Source organism: Cynara cardunculus, assembly GCF_001531365.2.
Source record: "Cynara cardunculus var. scolymus isolate 2C chromosome LG 11, CcrdV1, whole genome shotgun sequence".
In the NCBI taxonomy this organism is placed as follows: Eukaryota; Viridiplantae; Streptophyta; class Magnoliopsida; order Asterales; family Asteraceae; genus Cynara; species Cynara cardunculus.
Genome location: NC_037538.1, coordinates 7416519 through 7441979, shown reverse-complemented (window position 1 = coordinate 7441979; position 25461 = coordinate 7416519). Strand labels below are relative to the sequence as shown.

General features: G+C 32.7%; 2 protein-coding genes across 2 annotated transcripts; one reads left to right on the top strand and one right to left on the bottom strand.

Annotated features, from left to right (window-relative positions):
- The first annotated feature begins 665 nt into the window (after window positions 1-665).
- LOC112521047 (ABC transporter G family member 12-like) lies at window positions 666-9590 on the top strand. Its single transcript, XM_025129677.1, has 9 exons — window positions 666-960; window positions 5828-5907; window positions 6654-7118; window positions 7814-7936; window positions 8061-8198; window positions 8275-8559; window positions 8666-8938; window positions 9016-9123; window positions 9222-9590. Exons 1-9 carry the CDS (start codon window positions 666-668, stop codon window positions 9576-9578), a joined length of 2124 nt encoding a protein of 707 aa, XP_024985445.1. The 3' UTR covers window positions 9579-9590.
- Window positions 9591-11594: 2004 nt separating this feature from the next.
- On the bottom strand, window positions 11595-17551 carry LOC112521046. Its single transcript, XM_025129676.1, has 6 exons — window positions 17457-17551; window positions 14487-14755; window positions 13295-13977; window positions 11971-12382; window positions 11807-11928; window positions 11595-11699 (listed from the first exon to the last, which is right to left on the bottom strand). The coding sequence occupies exons 1-6, from the start codon at window positions 17549-17551 to the stop codon at window positions 11595-11597; spliced, it is 1686 nt and encodes a 561-aa protein (XP_024985444.1).
- Window positions 17552-25461: the final 7910 nt, after the last annotated feature.

Here is a 25461-nt window from a genome sequence, read left to right as displayed (position 1 = left end):
CCTCTATATATGGTATTTTTTTTTTATTAAACTGTAAATCCAACCTGATATGCGAGCCGACTAATCTCAGGGTGACCACCTGCTTTATAGATAGTCCAGAGTCACCGTATTTGAACCTCTGTGACCACAAGAGAATTTTTATTTCTCCTTGGATTTGAACCCAAGACCTCATGATACTTTTGACCATGGTATTTATTTAGTGTTTGACTAAAGTTTGACCAGAAAAGTGAGTGTCCCTAAGCAATATACACAAATAGATATAAACTTATACATACAAGAAAAGTATATAGTAATTAATAGAAAGAGGGAGTTGTGAGTATTTGAAACAATGGGAGATATCATAATGCTTACACACACACATTCTACCAACCTTCTGAACCCCTATTCATGGTAGCATTAAAACTTACTTTGTCACATTGAGTGGTAAATAATGCTCTACCTTTCTCTTTTGGTAATAACATCTTCCCAGACCAGAAAGCCATTTCTTTTATCCCCTCTAATCTCAACCATTTAATTCTACAAATAATATCAACCCCCAACCCCAACACACCCACACACCCCCTCTATATATATAATGATATATATATATATACACATATAAAAATATCCATGCAACTAACAGGAGTCTTAACAGAAGGGTACTGTACTAACTGTAGAGAATTATGATGGAGATAGAGGTGGCAATGGGAGGTCAGGAGGAGGAGGAGCAGAAGGTGGTGGTGGGATTGATGGAGGGCGGTCGGCTTGAATATGAGATGGAAAGAGGTGGCGGTGGCGGTGGCTGCCCCCGTGGTGCTTACTTGGTGTGGGAAGATCTCACGGTGGTGCTTCCGAATAATAGTAACAAACCAACAAGAAGAATACTGAATGGGCTTACTGGTTTCGCTCAACCGTCTAGAATCATGGCTATTATGGGTCCTTCTGGTTCCGGGAAATCCACCCTTCTTGATTCTTTAGCAGGTTCGAATATTTATTTATTTTTTCCGCCCCAATATATATATATATATATATATATATACACACACATATATATATGTATGTGTATATATTAAGGTCAAAAGAATCTATTTTTCTGAGGTCACAAAATTTTTGTTGTTGTTTTTGTGCAACTTCATAGCAGTCTTTATTTCTGTTATGCTTTTTAATAATTACTGTTTACAAATATGAAGATGTTTTTACAGATTTTTATCGGCTTTCAAGAACAGAATTTCCAAAAATACTTTTTTTTTTTTTTTAAAATAACTTAATATTCCAGTAAAATTTAAAAAAACCGATTCTTCTAAAAGTATTTTTTTGGGTTTTTTTAAAATAAATAAAAATATACACATTTTATAGTCATTATTATTTGGATTATAATAAATTATTTAATTATTTTTTAAATTAAGAAAAAGATATTCCAGAAATTATTGCCTAAAGTTTAGATCATTTTTTCTTCTTGGTTCAATTTTTCGACACATTTTCTCTCACTAGATTTCTATGTGGTATTATTTGAGTATTTCGATACCGCATCCAAAAAATAGTTAGACCTTCACATTACCTCCTCTTTTACTCAGATTAGTGAAAACTTCTACCTTAAAGTTTTATTTACATGATTTTTTGTTGTCTAAATATAGTATTTAATATGTTGGTTAATATATATTTGTTTTACAATGTGTTTGTTTCATATGTATTCGGTTCATAATGTGAAATTTTCATAGGTTCTCAAGGTTATCATAATTTCATGGGTTCTCAAAAGAATGTACCTTACACATACACATATATATACATGTACATATATAGATTTAAGGTATGTGAAACAATCAAGTATAAATGCAAATAGAGTAAAAATAAATAAGTATAATAAAAAAGAGTGAAAGTAGTGACAAAAAACACTTAATAGGTGGATGAGTGGTGGTTGCTGATGTTTACTACTGGCAGAGTCGTGGTTTCAGCTCATGGGGTGGTCGGCATCCCTAATTCATTACGTTTTCTATTATTTTTTTCCAAAAAAAAATTGGAAAAAAAAACTCAAATATTTACAATAAAAACATTGTGAATATTACATTCAGAGTGTTTTATTATAAAGTTTCAAATGTAAAAAAATAGTCTCATGGATTTCACGTGATCCCAAACCCCTCTCTTTCTCTCTCTCTCTCTCTCTCTCTCTATATATATATATATATATGTATGTATTTATAGTCAAGTTTAGTTGTAATTAGGAGGCAAATGAGAGACGTCATGTGTCTAAAAATATTTATGAGATATTTATTATCACTGATGTATTATTCATCGTTAATGTTGTATAATTTTAATCATGTTGATTATTTATAATTAATTAGGATATTAGACATGTCGTGCTCAAATGTATAAACTTTTAAATTTTTATATTAAAAAAATATATATATAATTATTTTAATATAATTAATAAGTTTATAAAGTAATTGTTAAATAGTGAATCCAACTCATTATAAATGTTCATGTGCTTTGGATTGTTAACAGTTTATATATATATATACTTGTTTTAAAATATAAAAAACCTCCAAATAAAATCAGAAAATTCTGATAATTAGGTTTGAGCCTCTCGTTTTATCTGCAAATTTTTTTTTTTTTAAATGAAGCGAAAATTTAAAGTTGATCATAAATGCTAAGTATTATTTTGAACAGAGTTTTTAGGTCAGAAGTACTGTGATATATAATCATTTGGTTTCCTTGTCTAACATTTTCCCCATTATTTCATATCAAATTTTTTTTTATATATATAAGAGTAAAATATAATTGTGATAAAATTGGTTTATAACATATCTAGATGTTTTATTAGAATGTTTTATACGACTTAAGTTTATAAGAATAAACCAAAAACGTTTTATCTGAGAGTGTTGTAAATGTAATAGGTTTAGATGACTTTTTAATAAATTTTAGAATGTTTTTCAAAATAAAGGGTCGTATTGGCTATTTTATACGACACTATTTGAAAAAATGTCGTAACATAAATCCATATAAAAAGATGGGTTTATAGGACATTTGTCAAAAGTATCATATAAAAATAGTTATTAAAACATTTTATTTTAAAAACGTTTTTAAGAATCTTGTTGAAACGTTTTTGGATATTGACGTTTTAAAGTTTTGTATTATAAATATTATGAAATATTATATATATCAGAATACTTAGACACTTTAGGCGTTGTATAGTACCAATTTTATTATAGTTTGTTATCATTTAATTTATTATAAACAGTTATTAATTTATAATAATTATTTAATCTAAAATTAATGTATAATTAAAAATTCAGTAACGTTTTTAAAACCTTCTAGACATTGCTTCAGCGAAGGACAAAGTCTAAATGTTTGTTGGAAGCATTTAATGTAATATTCATACATGACAAAGTGTCGGATATTATTGTTATATATATATATATATATATATATATATATATTTTATAAACATAAAATGTAGGAGTCGTTTACCGAACGTTTCTTCAGGTAAGTGTTTTTCAAGTCACATTACCTCACTGAATGAATATGGTAATGACCAATAATCTTATTCGGTAAGAGCGAATGAAGAACCGAGAGTCTTACTCGGTAAGTGAAGCCAACTACTCTTACCATGGTAAGTGTTTACCGGCTACATTGTTGCATATGATGCCGTATTGATAGATTAAAATCTTACTCCGCAATTAAGTGATAGTGTAAATTTACTGGGTAAGTTTATATCTGATAAACGGCCCCTTAAACTCTATAAATTTTATAGGCTAAGGTTAAAATTAAAATTCAAGCAGTTGCTAAAAAAATGTAACATTAAATTCAACATGATATATCTTGCTAACTTGCAGGGTGCATTAATTATAGAGAGAAAAACTGAGAACGGTGAATATTTTAAGATTCTAGTAACTTTTATTTATAATGAATATCGTGACATAAATATTTATAATGAATGTCGTGATAAATATTTATCACATTATTTATCATAAATAATGTATGAAAAATATAAATGTTTTTAGATTTTTAAAATAATTATGGTTTTCATTTGAATATATATATATATATATATATGTGTGTGTGTGTCTTGTTTATATAATAATAATAACCAATAAAAAATATAAGAGAATGAAATGGACCACATAATTTATTAGTTAATATAATAAATAAATAAATCTGAAAGTAATTAAATAGAGACATAAAATTAATTTATATAAAAAAAGTTACTTAAGACATTTATTTGAAATTCTACTTTTATCATTTTTATGTGATTTAATTGTTATGTAATAACTTTATTTTCTATTTAATACATTTAAAATAAGAGTATTTAATTTTCATTTAAAGAATTTTTTAAGGCAATATTTAAGAAAACAACAATTTTTGTCAAAATTGTGATTCACAATTAATTTATATATTTCAATTTTTTTGGCTAATCGTATATGATTTAAAACTTGAAAAATAATAAAAAGGAAAAAAATGAAAACAGGAAATAGTTAAAAAAAAAACGTTTTCAATAGTTAAACGTTGATTAATTGTGAATGTCATATTTGATTTTTAACAAGAATAATAAAAAATCTTAAATAATTTTTTAAATGAAAAACTAAATCATTTTTATTTTAAATATCTTAAATAATAAAAAATAAATAAATGAATATTTATTTTTGTTTAGATGTATTAAATAATTTTTATAAAATAAATAATTTTCATTTATAATCCATATATAACAAATGACATTAAATATGCTTTTCGGGTAAATTTTAAGAAACTTTATTTAAGTCAAATAAATAATTGATTAAAAATATTATTTTATTTAATTATTATTATGGCACGAACCTTCCTTTATGTGTGTAGGATTGCAACCATCATATATCATAATATTGATGGTATAGGGTTATGTTTATAAAAAAGGAGGGAATTATGGATTTCTTTAATGTGTTTTGATGTTTCCTCTAACTAGGGTTTTTATGACATGTTTATTATGATTTTGATCCTTGCAGTATTTAATTTCATGGTCATGACTAACACCGTTATAAAAATCCAGTGACTCAGTTAAATCATAGGTCATTTTGTTATTTTGATACATGTGACTTTAATTTTTTTTGGATTAAATTGATTTTTTATTTTGATTTTAGGTTATTAGTTCTTATATGATGATGTGATTTTTTTATATTAAATTAATTTTTCATTTTGGTTTTAGTTTTATCAAAAATGTTTGAGATTTAAACATGTATAATGTCTCACATATTTAATTTAAAATAACTTACATAAATGAAAAAAAGAAATCTCCATTTCCCCGTTGGGGATTCTTGTTCCCCGTAGGGGATGAGGATGTGGTTATATTCTCTGGCAAGAATAGGTACGAGGATAAAGATAGGTAATCGAGGACGGGGATTGAGATCCTGGCCCCATCCCCATGTCTAAGTTGCACAACCAGATTGACGTAACCTTGTGGTTTACACTATTAATGTAATAAAAATGACGTATAAAATACTCTCGATCGAAGTGGGGGGGGGGGGGTGATGCCTACGTTCATAAAACATACCTCTAGTATTCCTAAAAGTGGCTTGGCTTAAATGTATTAATTTGTTAAAGGTCACTTATCGAAGACAAGATGTTTATGTGAAAAAGAAAATAGTACTACATTGCATTAATATTGTACTTGTCTTTTACAATTAATTTGTCATCAATTTGTACGCGTATTCGTCGAGTTGTAGTATCGCTTATTGTTGCTATATGTTTGGTTCTAAAATCGTGTTATTTCATATGTATTTAGTTTGATAAAGTTCTGTTCCGTCCATAAAATATATTTTTTCTATTATTCTATGCTCAACCTGATCGAGTTATTACGTTTTTAAAATCTAAAAAATTACAGGAAGATTGGCTGGGAATGTTATAATGACGGGAAACGTTATTCTTAACGGGAAGAAAAAGAGGCTGGATTATGGTGCTGTTGTAAGTAATCCATATGCTCGTATTTTTTTTATACCCATTTTGACCAATAACATGTTCATCTTGTAAGAATTCACTACAACAAAATTGGGTTTATAGGGCATTCTCAATTTCTAAGCGTCCTATTAGATCTGTTTATAAAACATAGTTTATAGGACCAAAAAAATAAAGCCTCCTATCTAAAGGCGTTGTAATAAGTTTATATGACATTTTTTGACGTCATAATAAGTTTTTTAGGACACTTTTAATATAAAATGTCACATTAGCAACTTTACAGGACACTATTTAAAAAACTGTCATATAAAAACAAATGTCCTATAAAAAATAAGTTTATAGGACACTTTCTCAAAAGTGTCCTATAAAGTTGCTAATGAGACACTTTGTATTAAAAATGTCCTAAAAAACTTGTTAAGACACCAAAAAACGTCATATAAACTTATTACAATACCTTTAGATAAGGCGCTTTAAATTTTGTCCCTATAAATCAAGTCATATAAATTGATCTATTGGGACGTTTAGAGATTAGGGGTGTCCTATAAATCCAATTTTGTTGTAGTGATTGATGGCGAATAGAGATCTCTAATCGTCTAATTCGCCATAACCTTTTCGTAAACGGGTATCTATGTTATCAAATTCTTCAAGATTCGTAAATTACCTATCGAAATAACTACAAAATAGAAAATATTTAAACTTTGTTACATCGATTAAGAAAATGATTTATTTTAAATTATATATTATGAACCTATCAGGCTTATGTGACCCAAGAGGACATACTACTGGGAACACTAACAGTGAAAGAAACCCTAACATACTCAGCAAAACTGAGGTTACCAGGAGAGTTGACCAAATCTGAAGTCAATGGAATCGTTGAAGGAACGATAATGGAGATGGGTCTTCAAGATTGTGCCGATAAACTCATCGGAAACTGGCATTTGAGAGGGATAAGTGGTGGTGAGAAGAAGAGACTCAGTATTGCACTTGAAATCCTAACCAAACCAACCCTTTTGTTTCTTGATGAACCCACCAGTGGTCTAGATAGTGCCTCGGCCTTCTTTGTGGTTCAGGCGCTACGAAGCGTGGCTCGAGACGGTAGGCGAACCGTCGTCTCCTCCATCCACCAGCCGAGCAGTGAAGTTTTTGCGCTCTTCGATGATCTCTTTTTGTTGTCGGGTGGTGAAACCGTCTTCTTTGGTGAAGCCAAATTGGCCATAGAGGTATTTGTTCATTACATTAACTTCTATGCATCTTGCAACAATGCAAGTCGTAGTCACTGATTACAACAAAATCGGTTTTATAGGACGCCAAATATATTTAAATGTTCTTGTTTTAAACAATTTTGCTACTTATGTAAAGTTATTACAATAAGTTGATATGACGCATTTAGATGTCCTAACGCTTTTAAGAACCTTATAAATATAAAACATCATATTGATTTTTTTATATAATAACACTTCTCAAAAGTGTTTGCTTAAAAAGTTAATAAGAAATTTTATTTTAAAAAACTTGTTTGGATACCAAAATACGTCATAAGTACCTATATAAGTACGTCTGTTAGGACATCTAGGAGCTGTTTGGTTAGTTTTCATTAAGTCTTGTATGGATAAAGTTGTTTATGTGGATTAATATATGTTTGTATAGATGATGAAAGTTTTTGTTTGAGGTAGGTTTTTCGTAGATGAAAGAGGCAGACTTGGAAAAACTTTGTTATTCGCATAAATCACCTCACTAGAAGCTTACTGAATAAGACACTTTCTATATCATTAAGCTCATACAAAACAGTTATGTATAGTTGACCGAATAAGTTGTTAGTCTCGTTAAGCTCGTTAAACTATTGACAGACTGGCCCTTTGAAATATCTAGTGTTCTACAATATCGATTTTATGGTTTTGATAAAACGAATGTAATTCAGTTCTTTTCGGATGCGGGAATACCATGTCCAAGTAGAAGAAACCCTTCGGATCATTTCCTTCGTTGCATCAACTCAGATTTCGACAGAATCAACGCTACACTGCAGGGTTCTCAAAGGTTCCGGGTACGAATGAAGTTTATCGCTTCTATATATATTCACACACACACACACACGAGCACACACTCGGAAACTGGTAATTAGCATCCTGCAGATCCTTATAAAGAAACATCGATCGTTTTGCGTACAGCACGACACGAAAATTGCTTGCACAACGACTTTATCTTGTTCAACAACAGCACAGATCAAAGGAATGCTTGTTTACAAATACAAATCCTCAAAATATGCAGCAGCTGCAAGAACCAGAATCAAAGAGATATCAACCATTGTAAGCCTCTTTAGGGTTATTCGACTAACGGTATTTATCGTATATAAATATTATAAAAAGTGTTTGAAATTTGTAGGAAGCACTTGTAGTTGAAACAAAGAGTGGGAGGAAAGCAAGCTGGTGGAAGCAGCTAACCACATTAACAAAGAGGTCTTTCGTGAATATGTCGAGAGATGTTGGGTACTATTGGTTGAGGATCGGGGTGTACATTGCGGTATCTATCTGCGTTGGCACGGTCTTTTACGACATCGGAACCAACTACCACGCAATGTTAGCCCGTGGAGCTTGTGGCGGATTCATTTCGGGGTTTATGATCTTCATGTCCATCGGAGGCTTCCCTTCCTTCATCGAAGAAATGAAGGTATATATATATATATATATATATATATATAAATACATGTATAATCGATGTCACTACGATAAAATCGAGTTTATATGATTTTAACTGATTGATTCATTTGGGACAGATTTTTCATAGAGAAAGGCTGAATGGACACTATGGGGTCGGTGTGTTCATTCTTTCGAACTTCTTGTCTTCGCTCCCGTTCTTGACCGTAATGTCTTTCAGTACGGCTGTGATTACGTATAACATGGTGAAATTTCATCGCGGGTTCTTCCGCGAAATGTATGCTTGCCTCGATCTTCTGTTATCGATCGCTGCCGTTGAGAGCTGTATGATGGTTATAGCTTCAGTCGTTCCCAATTTCATGATGGGAATAATCATCGGTGCAGGTTTTATTGTAAGATCCATTCTTCAATCCTCCATAAAATTAAACCCTAAAACCTGAATGCTTAATTAATCTTGGTTGATTTGCAGGGTGTTATGATGATGACTGCGGGCTTCTTCCGTCTCCTCCCCGAACTTCCAAAGCTATTCTGGCGATACCCGGTTTCGTACATCAATTATATGTCATGGGCATTACAGGTATCATCAAATTGAAGATTGTTTCGTCCTATAAACTTAATTATATAAAACAGTGTGTTGGGACATTTAGACATCTAAAATGCACTTTTGTGAACAAGGGAGCGTACAAGAACGACATGATCGGATTGGAGTTTGATGCTGAATACGAAGGCGACCCAAAACTTCCAGGTGAGCTCATACTAACCTCAGTGCTCGGGATTTCAATCGAGCACTCGAAATGGTGGGATTTAGCAGCGGTGGTGGCGATCCTCCTCTTTTACCGACTGTTATTCTTCGCTATACTCAAGTTGAAGGAACGAGCAAAACCGATGGTTCGCGAACTTTATACGAGAAGAACTCTCCATCATCTTAAGAAGCGAGCATCTTTCAGAAAAACTTCACCATTTCCTTCAAAAAGACATCAAGTTGCTCATCCATTATCGATTCAAGAGGGTCTTAACTCTCCTCTTCACTAGACCATATCATCAAGAATTCATGTATTGTTTTCCAGTTTGCATGATCACATTGTGTTTAAATTATTAAGCGTATACGGATTCATACGGTTTTTCAAGTATGCAAATCTCCAAACTCAGAAATATCAAACTGAAGTTGATTGATTGTTAATGGTGCTTTTTTTTTTTTTTTTTTTTTTTTGTTTTGCTGTAATACCTGATTGGTTTGAGCTTGGCTCCAAAGATTAAAAGTGTCTGGAAGTCTTAGGTTCAAATCCAAGAAGGAACAAAAACCCCTTATGGCTACGGAGGTTGTAATGCGGTGACTCTAAACTACCTGCAAAACAGGTAGTCGCCTTGAAATTAGTCTGCTCGCATAGCGGGTTGGATATTCAGGTTAATAAAAAAAATAAAGGCTTGGACCTAAATTAAATAGCTTTAAAAAAAAGTCATTTTTATATAATTTTTGGAGTTTGTAATTAAGATAGATATTTTTTTGCTTATTTTATTAAGCTGTAATTTGATGCAGTGTATGGATGATCGAATTGAAGGGTAATATAAAGTTGGTCTTCCTCTTTAGGCAACATATTCATAATTAGTACATTCATGCTAATTAGCAGTTTCGGCTCCATATCAAGGATATCGTCACTAGCATCAATATCGTCACTAGCACCAATATTGTCAATTTCATCAATATCGATATCATCAAAACTTTTAGACTGGTTATCTAGGAATATTCGATTTTAAAGCTCATTCTCCCACTTGAATTCACAATAAACTGTGAATTTGGATGGAAATGAAATTTCTTTGTATTTATAGTTCATTCTCCATTTTACACAACCAACAAGTAAATAAAAGCTCCAGATGTAAACGGGACTGGAAATTAAAGATGATGGATCAAACATAAAATGAAAAATATAGCAAAAAACAAACATAAAAAGTGTCTCAAAACGTATTTAAACAGTGTTTTTTTACTCAAAAATCTTGTAGATTCGAGCCTACCAAGGCATGCTCCACGTTCCAAGTTTCAAATCAGCGTATCGTGGTTTTAAAATATAGGCCCGTAACAAAAGTTATGTACGTTTAAGTATGCCACCTCTGATGACACGACAACGGATCTCCAGAAACAATAAGGTCGGGTCCACCACGCCTAGGCTCACATCATGATGATAATAAATTGAAGGTGAAATCGTAAGTGTGGTACTATCTTCAAAAACCCGATAAACTAAAGAAGACCCTTCCCCTTTCCTCTTCCCGTATAACCCTTTCCGCTTTATTGTTTACTTTCTCTCTTTTCCTTTGTTTTCACCTCTTTCCACCATATCGCAGAAACCGTCCACTCCATCATAGGGTTGAAATACGACATAGGAAATTGAAGAAGCAGGTCGGCAGAAATCAAGAAATAACATGACAATCCACGTCACTATAAACTACAAAGTAAAAATAACAACTCAACAAAATGTGACCAACTACATCAGTAGTCGGTCAATTTTGTCTAGATAATGAATTTTAAAAAGTTTGTTATATTTATTGACGATTTCATTTTAATTTGTTACTTAAAATAGAATACCAAATTAAGTTGATTGCATGCATTTTGGTACAATTTAACTCTTGTATTTATGCTTGAAACTCATGAATCACATAAATTACAACAAAAGTGAATAAATAAATAAAATATAATACGGAAAAAAAGTAAAATATAAAAATCTAGTTAACATAAGTTTTATATATATATATATATATATATATGTGTGTGTGTGTGTGTTTGACTTCATGTGAGACCAATTTGTTTTAGTGAGACTCGTGAAACTATATTTTTACACTAAAAACTTCACAGCAAAACACTGTGAAGATGAAAAAAAAGACTTTCACAGCAAAAACACTGTAAAAGTTACATTTACAGCGTTTTGCTATGAAGTTTTAAGTGTAAAAAAGTGGTCTTACGGGTCTCACAAAAACAAATTAGTCTCACAAAAACAAATTGGTCTCACATGATCCCAATTGTGTCTCTATATATATATATATATATATATATATATTCTAACTAGCTACAATCTCAGTCTTGGTGCAACCCCTTATCTTGACTTCTGCTGTGACATTCCCATCAAACTTCAACACATCACAACATTCCCCTCTATTTTCGGCCTAAATCAAACACAAAATATATATTCATTAATCAATTATATGATCATATTTAATTCAAAATTTGCACAAGATTGAAGTAATTAACATGAAATTAATGATGGCCTTACGAAGTTCAATTTTGTTGCTGGAGTGTAAACTCGGATCTTCGAAATATGATCCGCGGAATGATTTGAAGAACACGGGGGCAATCGACGGTGTTTGGAACGAGTGTAGGTCATCACGATTTCATCTTCCATCGTATTATTACTGCTACTGCTACTGTTACCGTTACTGTTATTGTTTCTTGTTATAGAACGAAAGAAGAAAACGTGTGGAGTTTCGCACGGATGGTTGGACATTAATCGTGTGTTGAACATGTAATCTGGCGGTTGTCGTTTCAAGCTCCATGGAGTAAATGTTTCAAGAGGTCTCCTGAGGATGCTACGAGGGATGCATTGTTCGTAAATATAAGCCGAGTAGCCCCAAGCGATTGAAAACGCCCAGTTATTTTCTGTGTGGTAGCAAACGGTTTGTTGGAGGAGGCGAGATTGATCGAGTTTAGCAGCGTTCATGAGATGTGTTACGGACTCGTGGCGGTTCATGGTGGGGAAAATGGGAAGGGCGATGTCGAGGTGGTGGAGGGAGATCAATGGTGCTTGCAGATGAGCCGATAGAAACCCCGATATGTCGTGCACGAGATCAATCTATAACATCATTACGATTGATCAAGTTAGGGTTTGATAAAAATCTATCATATGAAAACACATCATTAGTCTAATGATGCTTATGAGTTGGGTTGATTGGGTTGAAGACATTTGAACAACTCAACCAAATGCTTGTGGTTTGAAAAAATCTTAACCCAACCCAACCCAATCTGTGCTCATGGGTTGGGTTGGTCGGGTTAATACTTTGGTATATTAAAATATTCTTCTAACCTTGAATATGTTATTTCTTTATTCAATTTCTTTTTCATCATCAACCATTTGATACAATTTATCTATACTTCTTACATATATCACATTCAGTTAATTTTCTCAATTTACGTATATATGTTTACAGTTACTGAACATATATACGAATGAATTATCTAGAGATGTGAATAGATTGAAAATATGTGTATATGAAGAGCGTACGTGTTAGTGTAATTGGCTAATATATATATATATATATATATATATATATATATATTAACATAAATTCAACAATCATATTAAATCCAAGAAATAAAAGAATATCGGGTTCATCAGGTTGGGTTGAGTTTAAATAATAGTAACTCAATATCAACTCAATACCTACGGTTTGAAAATTTTACAACTCGATTAGACATCGGGTTGCTTCGGGTTAAATTATTTCGTGTTGGGTTTGTCGGGTTTTTGAGCACCCCTAATTACAGGGATTCAACACACAGGTACACTAGGGGAGTGTTGGAGTCATGAATCAGCTAAACTTGGCTCATTTGTTCTCGGTCTATGTTGAAACCTCTTTTCTTTTTTCAAGGGACGTTTTTGGTGAGTAATTTAACGAGGTTTCACGTATTCTAACAAGTATTCGGGATAGAACATGCATCGGGTTGTCGAATAAGGTGAATTTTGGATGCTTAATTGAAAAGTTGGAACCTGATGAAAACCCTTTTCAGGAGTAAGAGGAACACCAAGATCAGCAATGCAAGCACTCAAAATCTGATCGCTAACATGATAAAATGGGTATATACCGATACACTGATCAAGATTTGCAACCAACGCCTCCGCCAGCGGGTAGCTCAACGCGAACCCGGCACCGCCAAACGCCATCTCGAACGAGAAATCGAAATTGGACTTCACACACTCAGAAATGCCACCAATGTAGAAATATTTTGTATGATCATACCTCCCCAAAAGCTCCACCAAATTATCCAAGAAAAAAATGGTATCATCATCTCCCATAACATACCATCTAACTCCCTTATCTCCTTCCCTAAACGTCTCCAGAATCGTTCTTACGATCCTGATCACAAATGGCTTCACATGCCTCGAGTAAACCTCGAATCCGGTGGTGTTTTCCGACACCCGATAAGGAGGTAGCTCCTCCGACGGCCATGGCAGAAGATCTGGGGTTGGTTCTTTATCGAAAAAAATGTATCCACGTGTGACATTTGGCCGCCACCACTCTTTGAAATACGACCGGCGGTCACGCCATGCTTTGACGGAACCCGAGATACCAAAAACCAGTTGGGTGACGTTTGTGGGCGAGTCTTGTTGGCCGGAGAAAAACAATGAAGAAAGAGAAGATTCACGATCGTCGTGATTCCATGTTTTCCTAACTGGTAGAAGACATTTAGGGTTACGATCGAAAGAAAAGAGGAGTGGATAAGGTGAAAAATATATGAAGGAAACGTATACAAAGAAGCCTACAATGGCGAATGTTTTGCAGAGATTTAATCGTCTTGAATTGTTATTAGGTTTTTGTGTGTTCATTTCATCGAATCTTTGTTTGTCCTAGATTAATGGAGATCGATCGTTCATGATTTTGTGTTCGATCAGTTCTTGTTTAGATTTTGTGTGTTTAAATCCTATTTCCATGGACATAAACTCGTTTTTATACGGTTTGTAGGGTGTCTAGATTTTTTAGCGTATTTTGAGGCTAAGATTTCGTCATGTCGGCCGGTTGATTCTTTGATGTTTATATTGACTGTAAAATACATCAGACGTTACTGGTCAAAGATAAAACTTATCAACGATAATGATAGGTCAAAAGGTCCCCAATGCCCTTCGTTTCAAAAGTTAATTACTAAATTCTCCCTGAATTATCAATTGGTGATTCCGAGGCTACCCGCAAAATGGGTGGTCGTCCTGGTATTAATCGGCTCATATAACGGGTTAGAAATAGACCCATCCTTTGACCCGTTACATCTGAGATTTAGAACAAGGCCCCCAACATTTTGGGGCCCAAATTTCACAGGCTCGTCATAAGAGTATTCGGCCGATTCAACATTCAAGCTAGTGCCTAATAAAGAACGAGAGCAATACTTGCGACCAGATGCCTCGATCTCCCCTCTCCTCTCTATCCTATCGATTGTCGATTGAAATCTCCAAAGATGGCTAATGATTCGGTTTCAGATATGCAATAGCAACGACAACAATGGTTAGATTTTAGAGGATTTTTGTTATTTTGTATAAGTATAACATGTTTGGTCGATTTGTCGATTACTCATTACTCAATTGCTATTAGCTTATTCTCAAATCTCATAATCTCAACGATTACTCGATTGCTATTTGCTAATTTGCTTGTCATCATCACAAAATCTCAATTTTGTAATTGGATAATCGTATCTATGTTAGTTGGACTGTTGGTCAATTTTAACCTAATTCCTAAAGGTGAGGTAAATTTCACTCAGAAATCACTAACTCATGATTCTTGTATGATTTTTGTGCGTAAGAAAACTGAAAACTTGTTCACTTTTTAGAATCTCAAGTGTTTTAGAATATTGAAATTTTAGGTTCATCTTCTTATTGAAAACTTGTTCATTGTTCAGAATCTCAAGTGTAAGAGAAAACCGAAAACTTGTTCACTTGTTTTAGGTTCATGTTCTTATTTGTTTAGGTTTGGTTCAAATTGTCCAAACTTCAGTGTTCAGATTGTGTTTATCTCTTGTAGTGCAATCAAAATCTTTTGGGACTTGGGAGTTGGGACTTGGGAGGACCAAGCATCAATAACGTTATCATATGCAATAATGCAAGAGTAGTACTATCATCCTCACACAGGTTGTTTTGTTCCATATCTTTTTTCTTTTACTTATTTCAGTTCCAATATGTTTTCTAGGATTACACCTTAGCACTAGACTTAAGAAGCATGAAACAAGTATAGATCATGTAATGAATATGAAAACTTGGTATGATTTGCGGCTAAGACTTCAAAAGAATCAAACCATTGACAAAGTTATTCAAACCCAAATAGGAAAAAAAAATCATTGGAAAAAAGTCCTGGTAAGAGTTGTTTCTATTATAGAATTTCTTGCAAAACATAATCTTGCATTTCATGGAAGTAATGCAAAATTGTATGAGAATAACAATCGTAACTTTTTGGGCTTAATTGAGATGTTGGTTGTATTTGACTCAATTATTCAGGATCAAGTTCAACGTATTACAAATGATGATTTACATGTTCATTATCTTGGTCCTAGAATTCAAAAGGAGTTGATAAATTTGTTTGTCAGGAGACTTAAATGTGAAATTATTAATAAAGTAAAAGAGACGAAGCATTTTTCTAAAAGAATAGATTATTTTGGGACATTTGATTAATTTCTAAAAGAGGAGTTGTGGAAGACAAATCTAAACTTGAAGTTATTGAAAAGCTACCTGAACCAACCACTATCAAGGGGATAAGAAGCTTTCTTGGTCATGTTGGGTTTTACAGAAGGTTTATCTTATGAAAGACTTTTTAAAAATATCAAAACCCATGTGTTTACTTTTGAAGAGACAAAGTATTTTTCTGTTATTCTTGATTGCACTCCCGATATAAGTCATCAAGAACAAATGTCCTTGATATTAAGGTATCTAGATGTCTCTTCTAAAATTGTTAGCATTGATGAATATTTTCTATGATTTTTAGAGGTAGATAATACCACAGGTCAAGGTTTGTTTGATGTTCTAGTAGCTGAATTAAAGTGTCTTGGTTTGGATTTAGATGATGTGCGAGGACAAGGTTATGATAATAGTTCAAACATGAAAGGAAAACATCAAGGAGTACAAAGAAAACTATTAGATATAAATCCTAGAACATTTTATACTTCTTGTCCTTCTTATAGTCTTAATTTTAACTTTGTGTGATATAGTCGATGCCTGTGGTAAAGCTAGAGATTTTTTTGGAATAATTCAACGTATTTATACAATATTTGCTATTTCCACTAAAAGTTGACAAGGATGGACCGTCAAGTCATTGTCAAATCTTTTAAAAGAATGATTTTATTCAAGTGAAGTTTACATGTTACTTTGTCTTTTGGCTGTTTTTATTTGTAATTCTTTTAATATAATATGAACTTTTGTATTTAACTTTTATTTGTTTTGTCGGTCAATCTACTTATATTTTTTTATAATAATATAACATGACCTCCAAAAAGATTAGAACGATTCTGATTAGATATTCAGGTTAATAAAAAAATAACTGATTTATTTTCGTATATTGTGCCTCTATCATTAGTGTCTTAGGGGATGTTTACCTAAACACTTACCCGATAAGCGCTTAACGATAAAATTCAACTCTATCGCTTATTTATGGGGTAAGATCTTAGTCTACAAAAGCGACATCGTTTGTAACGATTTACCCGGTAAGTGCTAACCATGGTAAGAGTCATCACCATCACTTACCGGGTAAGACTCTCAGTCCGTGTCTTCGCTCTTACCACGTAAGATTATTGGTATTTACCACATTCATCCGATAAGAGAATGTGACTCGATAAACACTTACCCGAATAAGCATTTGGTAAACTGCCATTTAATTGGACAAATAATTCAGCTATAGCATGTGAGTTTGTCTTTAGTTGGACCACAATTTGCTTTATACACAGTGACAAATAATTCCACACAAAATCCTCACAATAACAGAAATAATTGAAAATTAAAAACTGAAAAAGCTACAAATATCAAACGTACTTTCAATTATTAAATGATTAAGTTTTTAAAAATAATTTAAATAAATAAATTATCAAATCGTCTAAAACTGATTAAATAGATACTTTTGACCTATAAATTAGTCGGTTAATATGGTAAAATCATAGGAATAATTCATAAACATCCTACGGACCCAGGTCCACAATTGCGGGCATGCCTTTTTACGGACCTATACGTGTCAGACCTGAGTGAAACCCTAATCCAACCCCATCTGTTAACTATATCCATATTCGAAATTTTGACCTTTGACTTTCACAATTTTTCATTATACATGTTTAATTGCAGGTCTGGATAGAAAATGTAATGTTTGGAACTCCAAGGGTAGGGCCCGCAATTACGGACCTAGAATATTGCGGATAGGGGCCAGAATTGTTTTTGTCATTTAGCTGGATCTGCAATTACAAACCTAGTGTTTTGCTAATGGGTAGCTAATTCTTATATAGGAGAACGTGATTAAGAGGTGAAATCAATAGCTAAAAATAACTATTTTAATTAAGTTCTTTATTAAAAATCATTATTGACTCGGTTAGTCAATTTTGAAAACACAAATAATTGGATATGGTTTGACTTTGAAACAAAATGGATAACGCAACCTTTTGATTATAACAAACCAACTTACTAAAAAATCGAGCCGGTTTTTATTATAAAATTAATCACTTTATTTTAAATCTAATACAGTTCTAGCATAAAGTGATTGAAAATTTATTAATATATATCTAGTGAAAAATCGAAGTACAAATTTAGTCATCGTTTTTTCTCATTGAAAAGCGAAACAGATGGTTTTTGCCATTGATACGAACTTGTAGCATATGACGACACTTGTCATGCAACAAAGAGACGTATAAATTTATTTTTGTCTCATAAATGAAATTAAGACACATCTCATGATGTGCATTAATATTGTCGAAGAACATGAATATAACATGAGGATTTGAGACCAAAAATTTATATTCGTATTAATTACCGAGCAAGTTATTATATTAAAAAATATAGAAAAAATAATAAAAAATTGAAATAAAATTTAATTATATGATAAACTTAATTATGTTTATTAGATTCTAATGAACACTTTAATACTGTTTTCCTTTTGCTTGGTTACCAAGAAAATGGCCCACAAAGGGTGCTTGTTGAATCTTTATTGTGTGGATATAATAGCTCCAAATATATTAAAGTAACCCATCATTGTGTGGTATTCTCTATGGTTTTTCTTTTTCATTTAATATTATAATTTAAAGTTTTAACTAAAATATATATTAATTTATTTTATAATATATTTTTTTAAATTTATTTATTTATTGTATTATAATGTAGTTTTTACGTGTTTGTAAAACAAAAAATAGATATAAAAAACAAAAATATTATAATCCAAATACATTGTTGTAATTGGATTGATCCTTTTTCATCTTGGAATCCCACTGGAGGTTTTCCGATCGGAGATCCATGGATCACAGACGGTATCTCCCCATGGCCTTTCGGTAATTCAAATATATTTAATCAATATCATAAATTTTAATCACAAAAAGAAAGAGATCGTATGAAATATTAACATCTCAAGATGAAAGTTCTTACAATGTATAAAGTTTTTAGGGGTTGTTTGGCAGTTGTTGAATGGTTTGGTGCAGAATGATTAAATGGTTTGAATGATTAAGAGTCTCTCATAATATAATGCAAAATAAAATATAATTGTTTGATAATTGTGTACAATGAAACTAGAACGTTGAATTGTTAAAGAGACCTATGGTACAAAATCATTTAAAGGGTTTTAGAACCACTAAGACACATACTTTTTTTGTCAAACAAGATTCACTTCTTAATGATTCAAAGACTGTCTATTAATGAAACTATTAAGAGGTAAACAGACAGCCCCTTATATATATATAGGATTGGGTTTACGTAAGACCAAAGGTTTTTCATAAGACCCGTAAGACCAATTTATGTTCATTAATCAACTTTATAAACTAATAATCTAATGGTCTAAAGTTGCACGGTGACAATTTTGTAATTATTAAGAAGTCTCGTGACAATTTTGTGATTATGAATGTTCAAATTGTAAATTTAATCCAAGGGTTGAGAATTGGTGTTAGAGGTCTCACGAAAAACATTTGATCTCACATGATCCCAAATCTCTTTCTCGATAGGTGGAGTGTGTATGTGTGAAAGGAGAATATTTTACGTAGTTATTAATAGCACAACTTGACCAAGAAAGGAATTCAGGACATAACCAGTTACTATCATCACGATTTAACTTTGAATTTGTGAATTGAAGTCCACAAAATCAAACACTAATCGACACTGTTTTTGTCTTGTGCGCACATGTACCCACGTGTCTAAGGTTATGTCCATACACTATGTATATTTTATATATATATATATATATATATATATCTAACTAGTCCAAGTGGATGCACGTGGATAAATATAAATACACATATGCTATAACGTCATGTCTAATATATTCATCTAGAATGTAGACATTTATATATATATATATATATATATATATGTTCTTTTTAACGGGGACGCTTTATATTTTTCTTAACTTAATTAATCAGTCAACCGATTCAACTGACTTTTGCTTTTGGATAACAAGAAGGTGAGTCTGAATCCCCACCCCCACATAACACTTACTAGATTTTTAAGACCACAGTCTTGACCTCCGATCGAGCTACGAACACGAGCCTCCAAAGGCATGTGTCGTTGGCTATAAGCCCTCACTTAGAAATATATATATATCACGAGTGTATAATTTATGATAAATAATACATCCATATTTTTTATATTTACACACATATCTAACCGATCCATGTGGATGTATGCACGCACACTACACTATATACACATATGTATGCATAGATATGCCTAACGAGTCGACTTGGATGTATATAAAGACGTTATAATAATTATAAAATCTACACTATATACGCAAAATATATCTAAATATATTATACACATGCATTTGGAGTTATACATATCTTTATTAAGATTTCTAGTATCTACGATTAAAACATTTCAAGATACTTTTTATAGTTTCAGAAAAGAATTATATTGTAAACTAGTTGTTTAAATTAAGGTTTCATGGAGATTAATTCGATAAAGATTCTCGGTTTTAATTTTAACTACAGATTTAATACGGGTTAAGCCATATATATACTCTCGTGAATCATGCTATCGATTTTTCTGAATCAAGAACACGAGATTCCTTAAACCACCGTCGTTTTGTTATCGATTTTTCTGAATCAAGAACACGAGCTTCGTTTCGTTTTGTAAAAAAATGGTATGACGAAAACATGTTGGTCTCACATGATCCTAAGTATATACGTAACGAACCGTATAAGGAGAATTAAGAGATGGAAGATAAGAAAAGCTGATATTTACATGGGGATTTGACTTTCTTCTAGTACAAGGAATTAAACAAAGTACGGATCTGAAATATATGATCCCCACAGACATGCATCAGTTGCATAACTGAACGATTATTATTTCACGTGGAGATTTCAGATCTACGAGATCATAAGCTAAGGAACTAGGATCACTGGATCAGTCCCTGTTCTTCTTTCCGCCGCTGCAGGTGGTGACGATATCGTTGACAATTTGCTTTATCACCCCGCCTCGTGGTGGCGGATTGTTCTTGCCTCCTTTTCTGGTGGTGTCGCCGGCAGACCCCATCGGTTTTTGACTTATCCGGCAAACCATCGTCGACTCCGGCAGGCAGGTGAAGTGAGAGTGGAGGGTGGAGTGGATATCAGAGAGGAGTGGCCACATTATTTTATAGAAGACGGCTGGCAATTTAATAATAAAATAGAGTTTAACTACGTTTTTAGTCCCTCTAGTTTTTAAATATTGCTACTTTTGTCTTTATGGTTTTGAAATTGTCCTTTTTGTCACTTTGGTTTGTAATTAGTTTCGCTTTTCGTCCTATTAACCAAGTCCGTTAAGTTAGGGGTGACATTTTATCTATTTTTCTATTAAAAACATTAACCAATATATTTATATTTTAATATTATATTATATTTATACATATAATCTTCGAGAAAGTTGTTATGTTCCAAATCCATATGTAATTATTTAGTAGAATCCGAGAAAGTTGATAGGATATATTACACGTTAACCTATAAATAATTTGACAAATTTAGCATCCGAAAAATGAAGGTTTGTCATCCTTCCGTCACCACTCAACCCGTCCACCCATAATCGTACTCCCACAATCAATACCATCCCAGGGAACAATAATATGATCTAAAAACTCCATCTTTACGCCTTCATCACCATATTTCTTCTTTCGAATAAACCCATAGCTATGCCAAGTGGATATTATCAGCATACAAACCAAAAGGATCATTACCTAATTTTTGGAGCAATTGCTTGGTCTGAAATCAAGAAATTAAACGTAAGAAGAAAAATCCATTTGAAGTTCAAGATGGAAAATATGACACTCACATCTGGAAGGAAGAAAAAAGAGCTTAAAAGCTCTGTCATTGCTCTGAATTTTTAAGTGATAAAGAAACCCTTTAATGCCTCTTAAATCGTAAATGTTTCTTGCGTCTGGATCTCGCTCTCAAGCTTTCAATCTCTACTCAAGGTCTTGATCTCCCCTCAAGCTCTAGATCTCTCCTCAAGGTCTCGATCTCTCGACGAGATACAGGGCCGTCAAGTTTGTCGAATCCGGCATGGTTCTTGGCCGTGGAACAGGTTCACCGCCAAACACGCTACAGACCATATCGGAGAACTTCTCCGGTAAGGAAAGCTTGCTAACATCATCGGAATACCCACTTTGATGCAAAACTATGAGCAAGGTTTGTCTCTAGGGATACCTCTGTCGGATCTTGATACCCTGGCCATCGATGGAACAGCTGAAGTCGACCCATATATGAATTTGGTCAAAGAATTGTGGCTGCAGAGTTGGGAGTTATGGTTGGGAATAAGTGTTAGTCGCACGAGATGGTGATTCCTACCTAACTGAATTAGGATATCAATTTTATTTATTGATGTAGATTTCAGACTTAAGACGTTTGTTGTTTACAAAAACAAACATTCTTATTGATTCAAGTTTCAGACTTCAGCACCACCTCTTATAAATCAGAAGTGAAATCAGACTTCAGCACCTCTTAAGAAACAAACGCCACCTAAACCACCCATGACTTAGGGGCTGTTTGGCAGTTGCTGAATGATTTTGTTCAGAATGGTTAAGTGGTCAGAATGGTTAAGAGGGTCAGAATGGTTAAGTGCTGAATGAAATATGGTTGTTTGGTAAATGTTCTCTGAATGACAACAAATTACCATTTTAACCCTCTGTATGATTTAGTACTGAATGAAATATAGTCATTTGGCAAATATCTGAATAAAACAATTATTTTATCTACTATTACTAAACGAGTCAATGATATTAAACAATTTAAATTAAATTATAAATAGGTAACAAAAATCAAATATGGATATACATAGACTTAAATTCAATTTCAATTTCAATTGAAGCAAATTGGAAGCAAATTGGAAGCCTGGTTTGGCGGTGGGGGAGTGAGGAAGGGATGTTTGGTCGTCATCGGAGTTGAAGGGATTACCAATCGTCGGTCCTTTCCCGCTCGGTTCTCCTACCCTCTCTCCTTTCCTCCGTCGCCAGCCTTAGCAGCCGCTCAGGCCTTCCGCCTCTGCCTTCCCTTTCTGTCGCCAGCCTTAGCCGCCGCTCAGGCCTTCCGCCTCTGCCTTCCCTCCGTCGCCAGCTTCGATCGACGTTCTCTTCCTGCAGGCGATGCTTTCCTTCAGCAGGTGCCAACGCCGTTCATCAGGTATGAAACTAACATTCATTCCTCCTGTTAATACTCCATGTTCTGGTGGATTGAGGGCATGTCTTTTGGGTTATGGGAAATGGATTGAGGAGGAAGATGCCATTAATGGTGGAAGTGTGAGGTTGGGGTTAGGGGTGACGACAAAGAGGCTGTTGGAGGATGGTGCTGCAGCTGGTGCTTTCGACAAAGAGGTTGCTGGAGGAGGAACGATGATGAAGGAGATGGGGGAAGGGTAATCCTTGAAAAATATGACTCTGAACCATTAGGCAACCCCTTAGATGCAAAATCATTAAGAGGTAATTGTCACCATTAAGAGACTCATTTTTTTTTGGCCAAACAGCCCCTACCTCTTACTGATTAAGAGGCTCCCTCTTAATGTCGCCATTAAGAAGCAAACAAACAGCCCCTTAATGGATGTTTTTAATAAAGTGAGCTAGAAGGACTAAAAACATAGTTTTTAAAGCCCAAGGATGAAAAAGGCAAGTTTTAACAAAGCGTAGGGACGAAACTAGTTTACTAATTTCACACTCGTCACGAAGATGACATCATATCTATATAATTTCAATGTAAACAATCTTTGGTAGGACACCTCCGAAAGATTGTTCAAAACAAACGGAGATTTTGAGTATTTTTGGATAGCTTTTTTCTATTTTAATAGATTCTTCTTCTGAAATAATTTAATATTTTCCTCAAATAATTGTTTAGAAAGTGATAAAAAGATTTTTCTTTTGGTTTGGATATATATGGGAGAACGTTCAAATAAAAATCACTTAATTTGTAAAAACCATGAAAACCTCATTCAATCAATCATAAATTTTTTATTTTGTTTATTTTTTTTGTAATTATGAGAGGTTGATTAACCATTTTTATTGTGGAGTGTGTTAATCATGGATATTATCATCTTCATTATTTTAATTTTAGAGAAATACATGAAACAATTTCATTAAAATTTCATTAAATATTATATGAAACAATCTCATAACCATATATGAAAAAAATTCATCAAAAAAAATATTATATGAAATAATTTCACAAGATTAAACAATTTCATGAAAAAATTTCATAAAATTGAACAATGAAAACGACGTATGAGGGTTGTTTGTACGGTTTTTACAAATGATGGTGGTTTTCATTTGATCGCTCCTCTATACATATATATCTATATATGTATATAGGGTTAGGTTCTAGTGAGAATAGTGAGAAGAGATCTCTACTCTTAGATCAATCTTAATTAAAAATCAATGTTAATAAGATTTACTAAGATGTATCAAATTAATTCCTGTAAGAATTGTAATTCATGGAGTGAGATTGAAATTAAAAGTGATCAAGGATATAAATCTCTTCTTACGTTCTCACCTTAACTTATATTTTCACACGATCTCAAGTGTGTGTGTGTGTGTGTGTGTGTTTGTATATAATATATATATATATATATATATATATATTTATGTATGTATGTATATAGGGGAGCGATCAAATGCAAACCACTCAATTTGTACAAACCGTGCAAACCGCATTCAACCAATCATAATTTTTCATTTTGTTCATTTTTTTGTAATTATGAGAGGTTGATTAATCATTTTTATTGTGGAGGGTGTTAATCATAGATATTATCATCTTCATTATTTTAATTTTAGAGAAATATATGAAACAGTTTCATTAAGTATTATATAAAACAATTTCACAACCATATATGAAACAACTTCATCAAAAAAAATATTATATGAAACAATTTCACAAGATTAAACAATTCCATGAAAAATTTTCATAAGATTAAACAATGAAATCGACAGATGAAAGTGGTTTGCATGGTTTACACAAATGAAGGCGGTTTTCATATGATCACTATATATATATATATATATATATATATATATACACACACACACACACACATTAAGTTGGGTTGGGTTCACGTGAGACAAAACTATTTTCGTGAAACACATGAGACACAATTTTTACAATTGAAACTTTACAACAAAATGTTGTGAAGGTGAGAAATAGCCAAATCTTCACAGCAAAAACATTGTGAATGTCATATTCTCAGTGTTTTGTTATGAAGTTTTAAGTGTAAAAATCGTGTCTCACGAAAACGGTCTTGTCACACATGATCCGAAGTCTCTCTCTCTCTCTCTCTCTCTCTCTCTATATATATATATACATATATATATATATATACATAGGGGCCTATTCAACGGAGAACTAAGTTGTTTGTGGTAACTGTGAGAACCAATATTAACCWYAAATCAATAGAYAAATTAGGAAATTTATAAATTTGGTAATTTTAAATTAAAATCTTAATGCAAGGATATTTTTGGTATTTTAAAACTCTCATCTCTCCTCTCTTCTCTCTCC

Excerpts from the sequence above, each read along its gene's own strand:
- LOC112521047 (XM_025129677.1), top strand. The coding sequence starts at position 666 with ATGGAGATAGAGGTGGCAATGGGAGGTCAGGAGGAGGAGGAGCAGAAG. Across the intron at positions 961-5,827 it reads CCTTCTTGATTCTTTAGCAG|GAAGATTGGCTGGGAATGTT; the intron begins GTTCGAATATTT and ends AAAAAATTACAG. Across the intron at positions 8,560-8,665 it reads CCTTCATCGAAGAAATGAAG|ATTTTTCATAGAGAAAGGCT; the intron begins GTATATATATAT and ends CATTTGGGACAG.
- LOC112521046 (XM_025129676.1), bottom strand. The coding sequence starts at position 17,551 with ATGGATATAGTTAACAGATGGGGTTGGATTAGGGTTTCACTCAGGTCT. Across the intron at positions 13,978-14,486 it reads GACGACCACCCATTTTGCGG|TTAGGAAAACATGGAATCAC; the intron begins GTAGCCTCGGAA and ends GTCTTCTACCAG. Across the intron at positions 11,700-11,806 it reads CAGCAACAAAATTGAACTTC|GCCGAAAATAGAGGGGAATG; the intron begins GTAAGGCCATCA and ends TGTTTGATTTAG.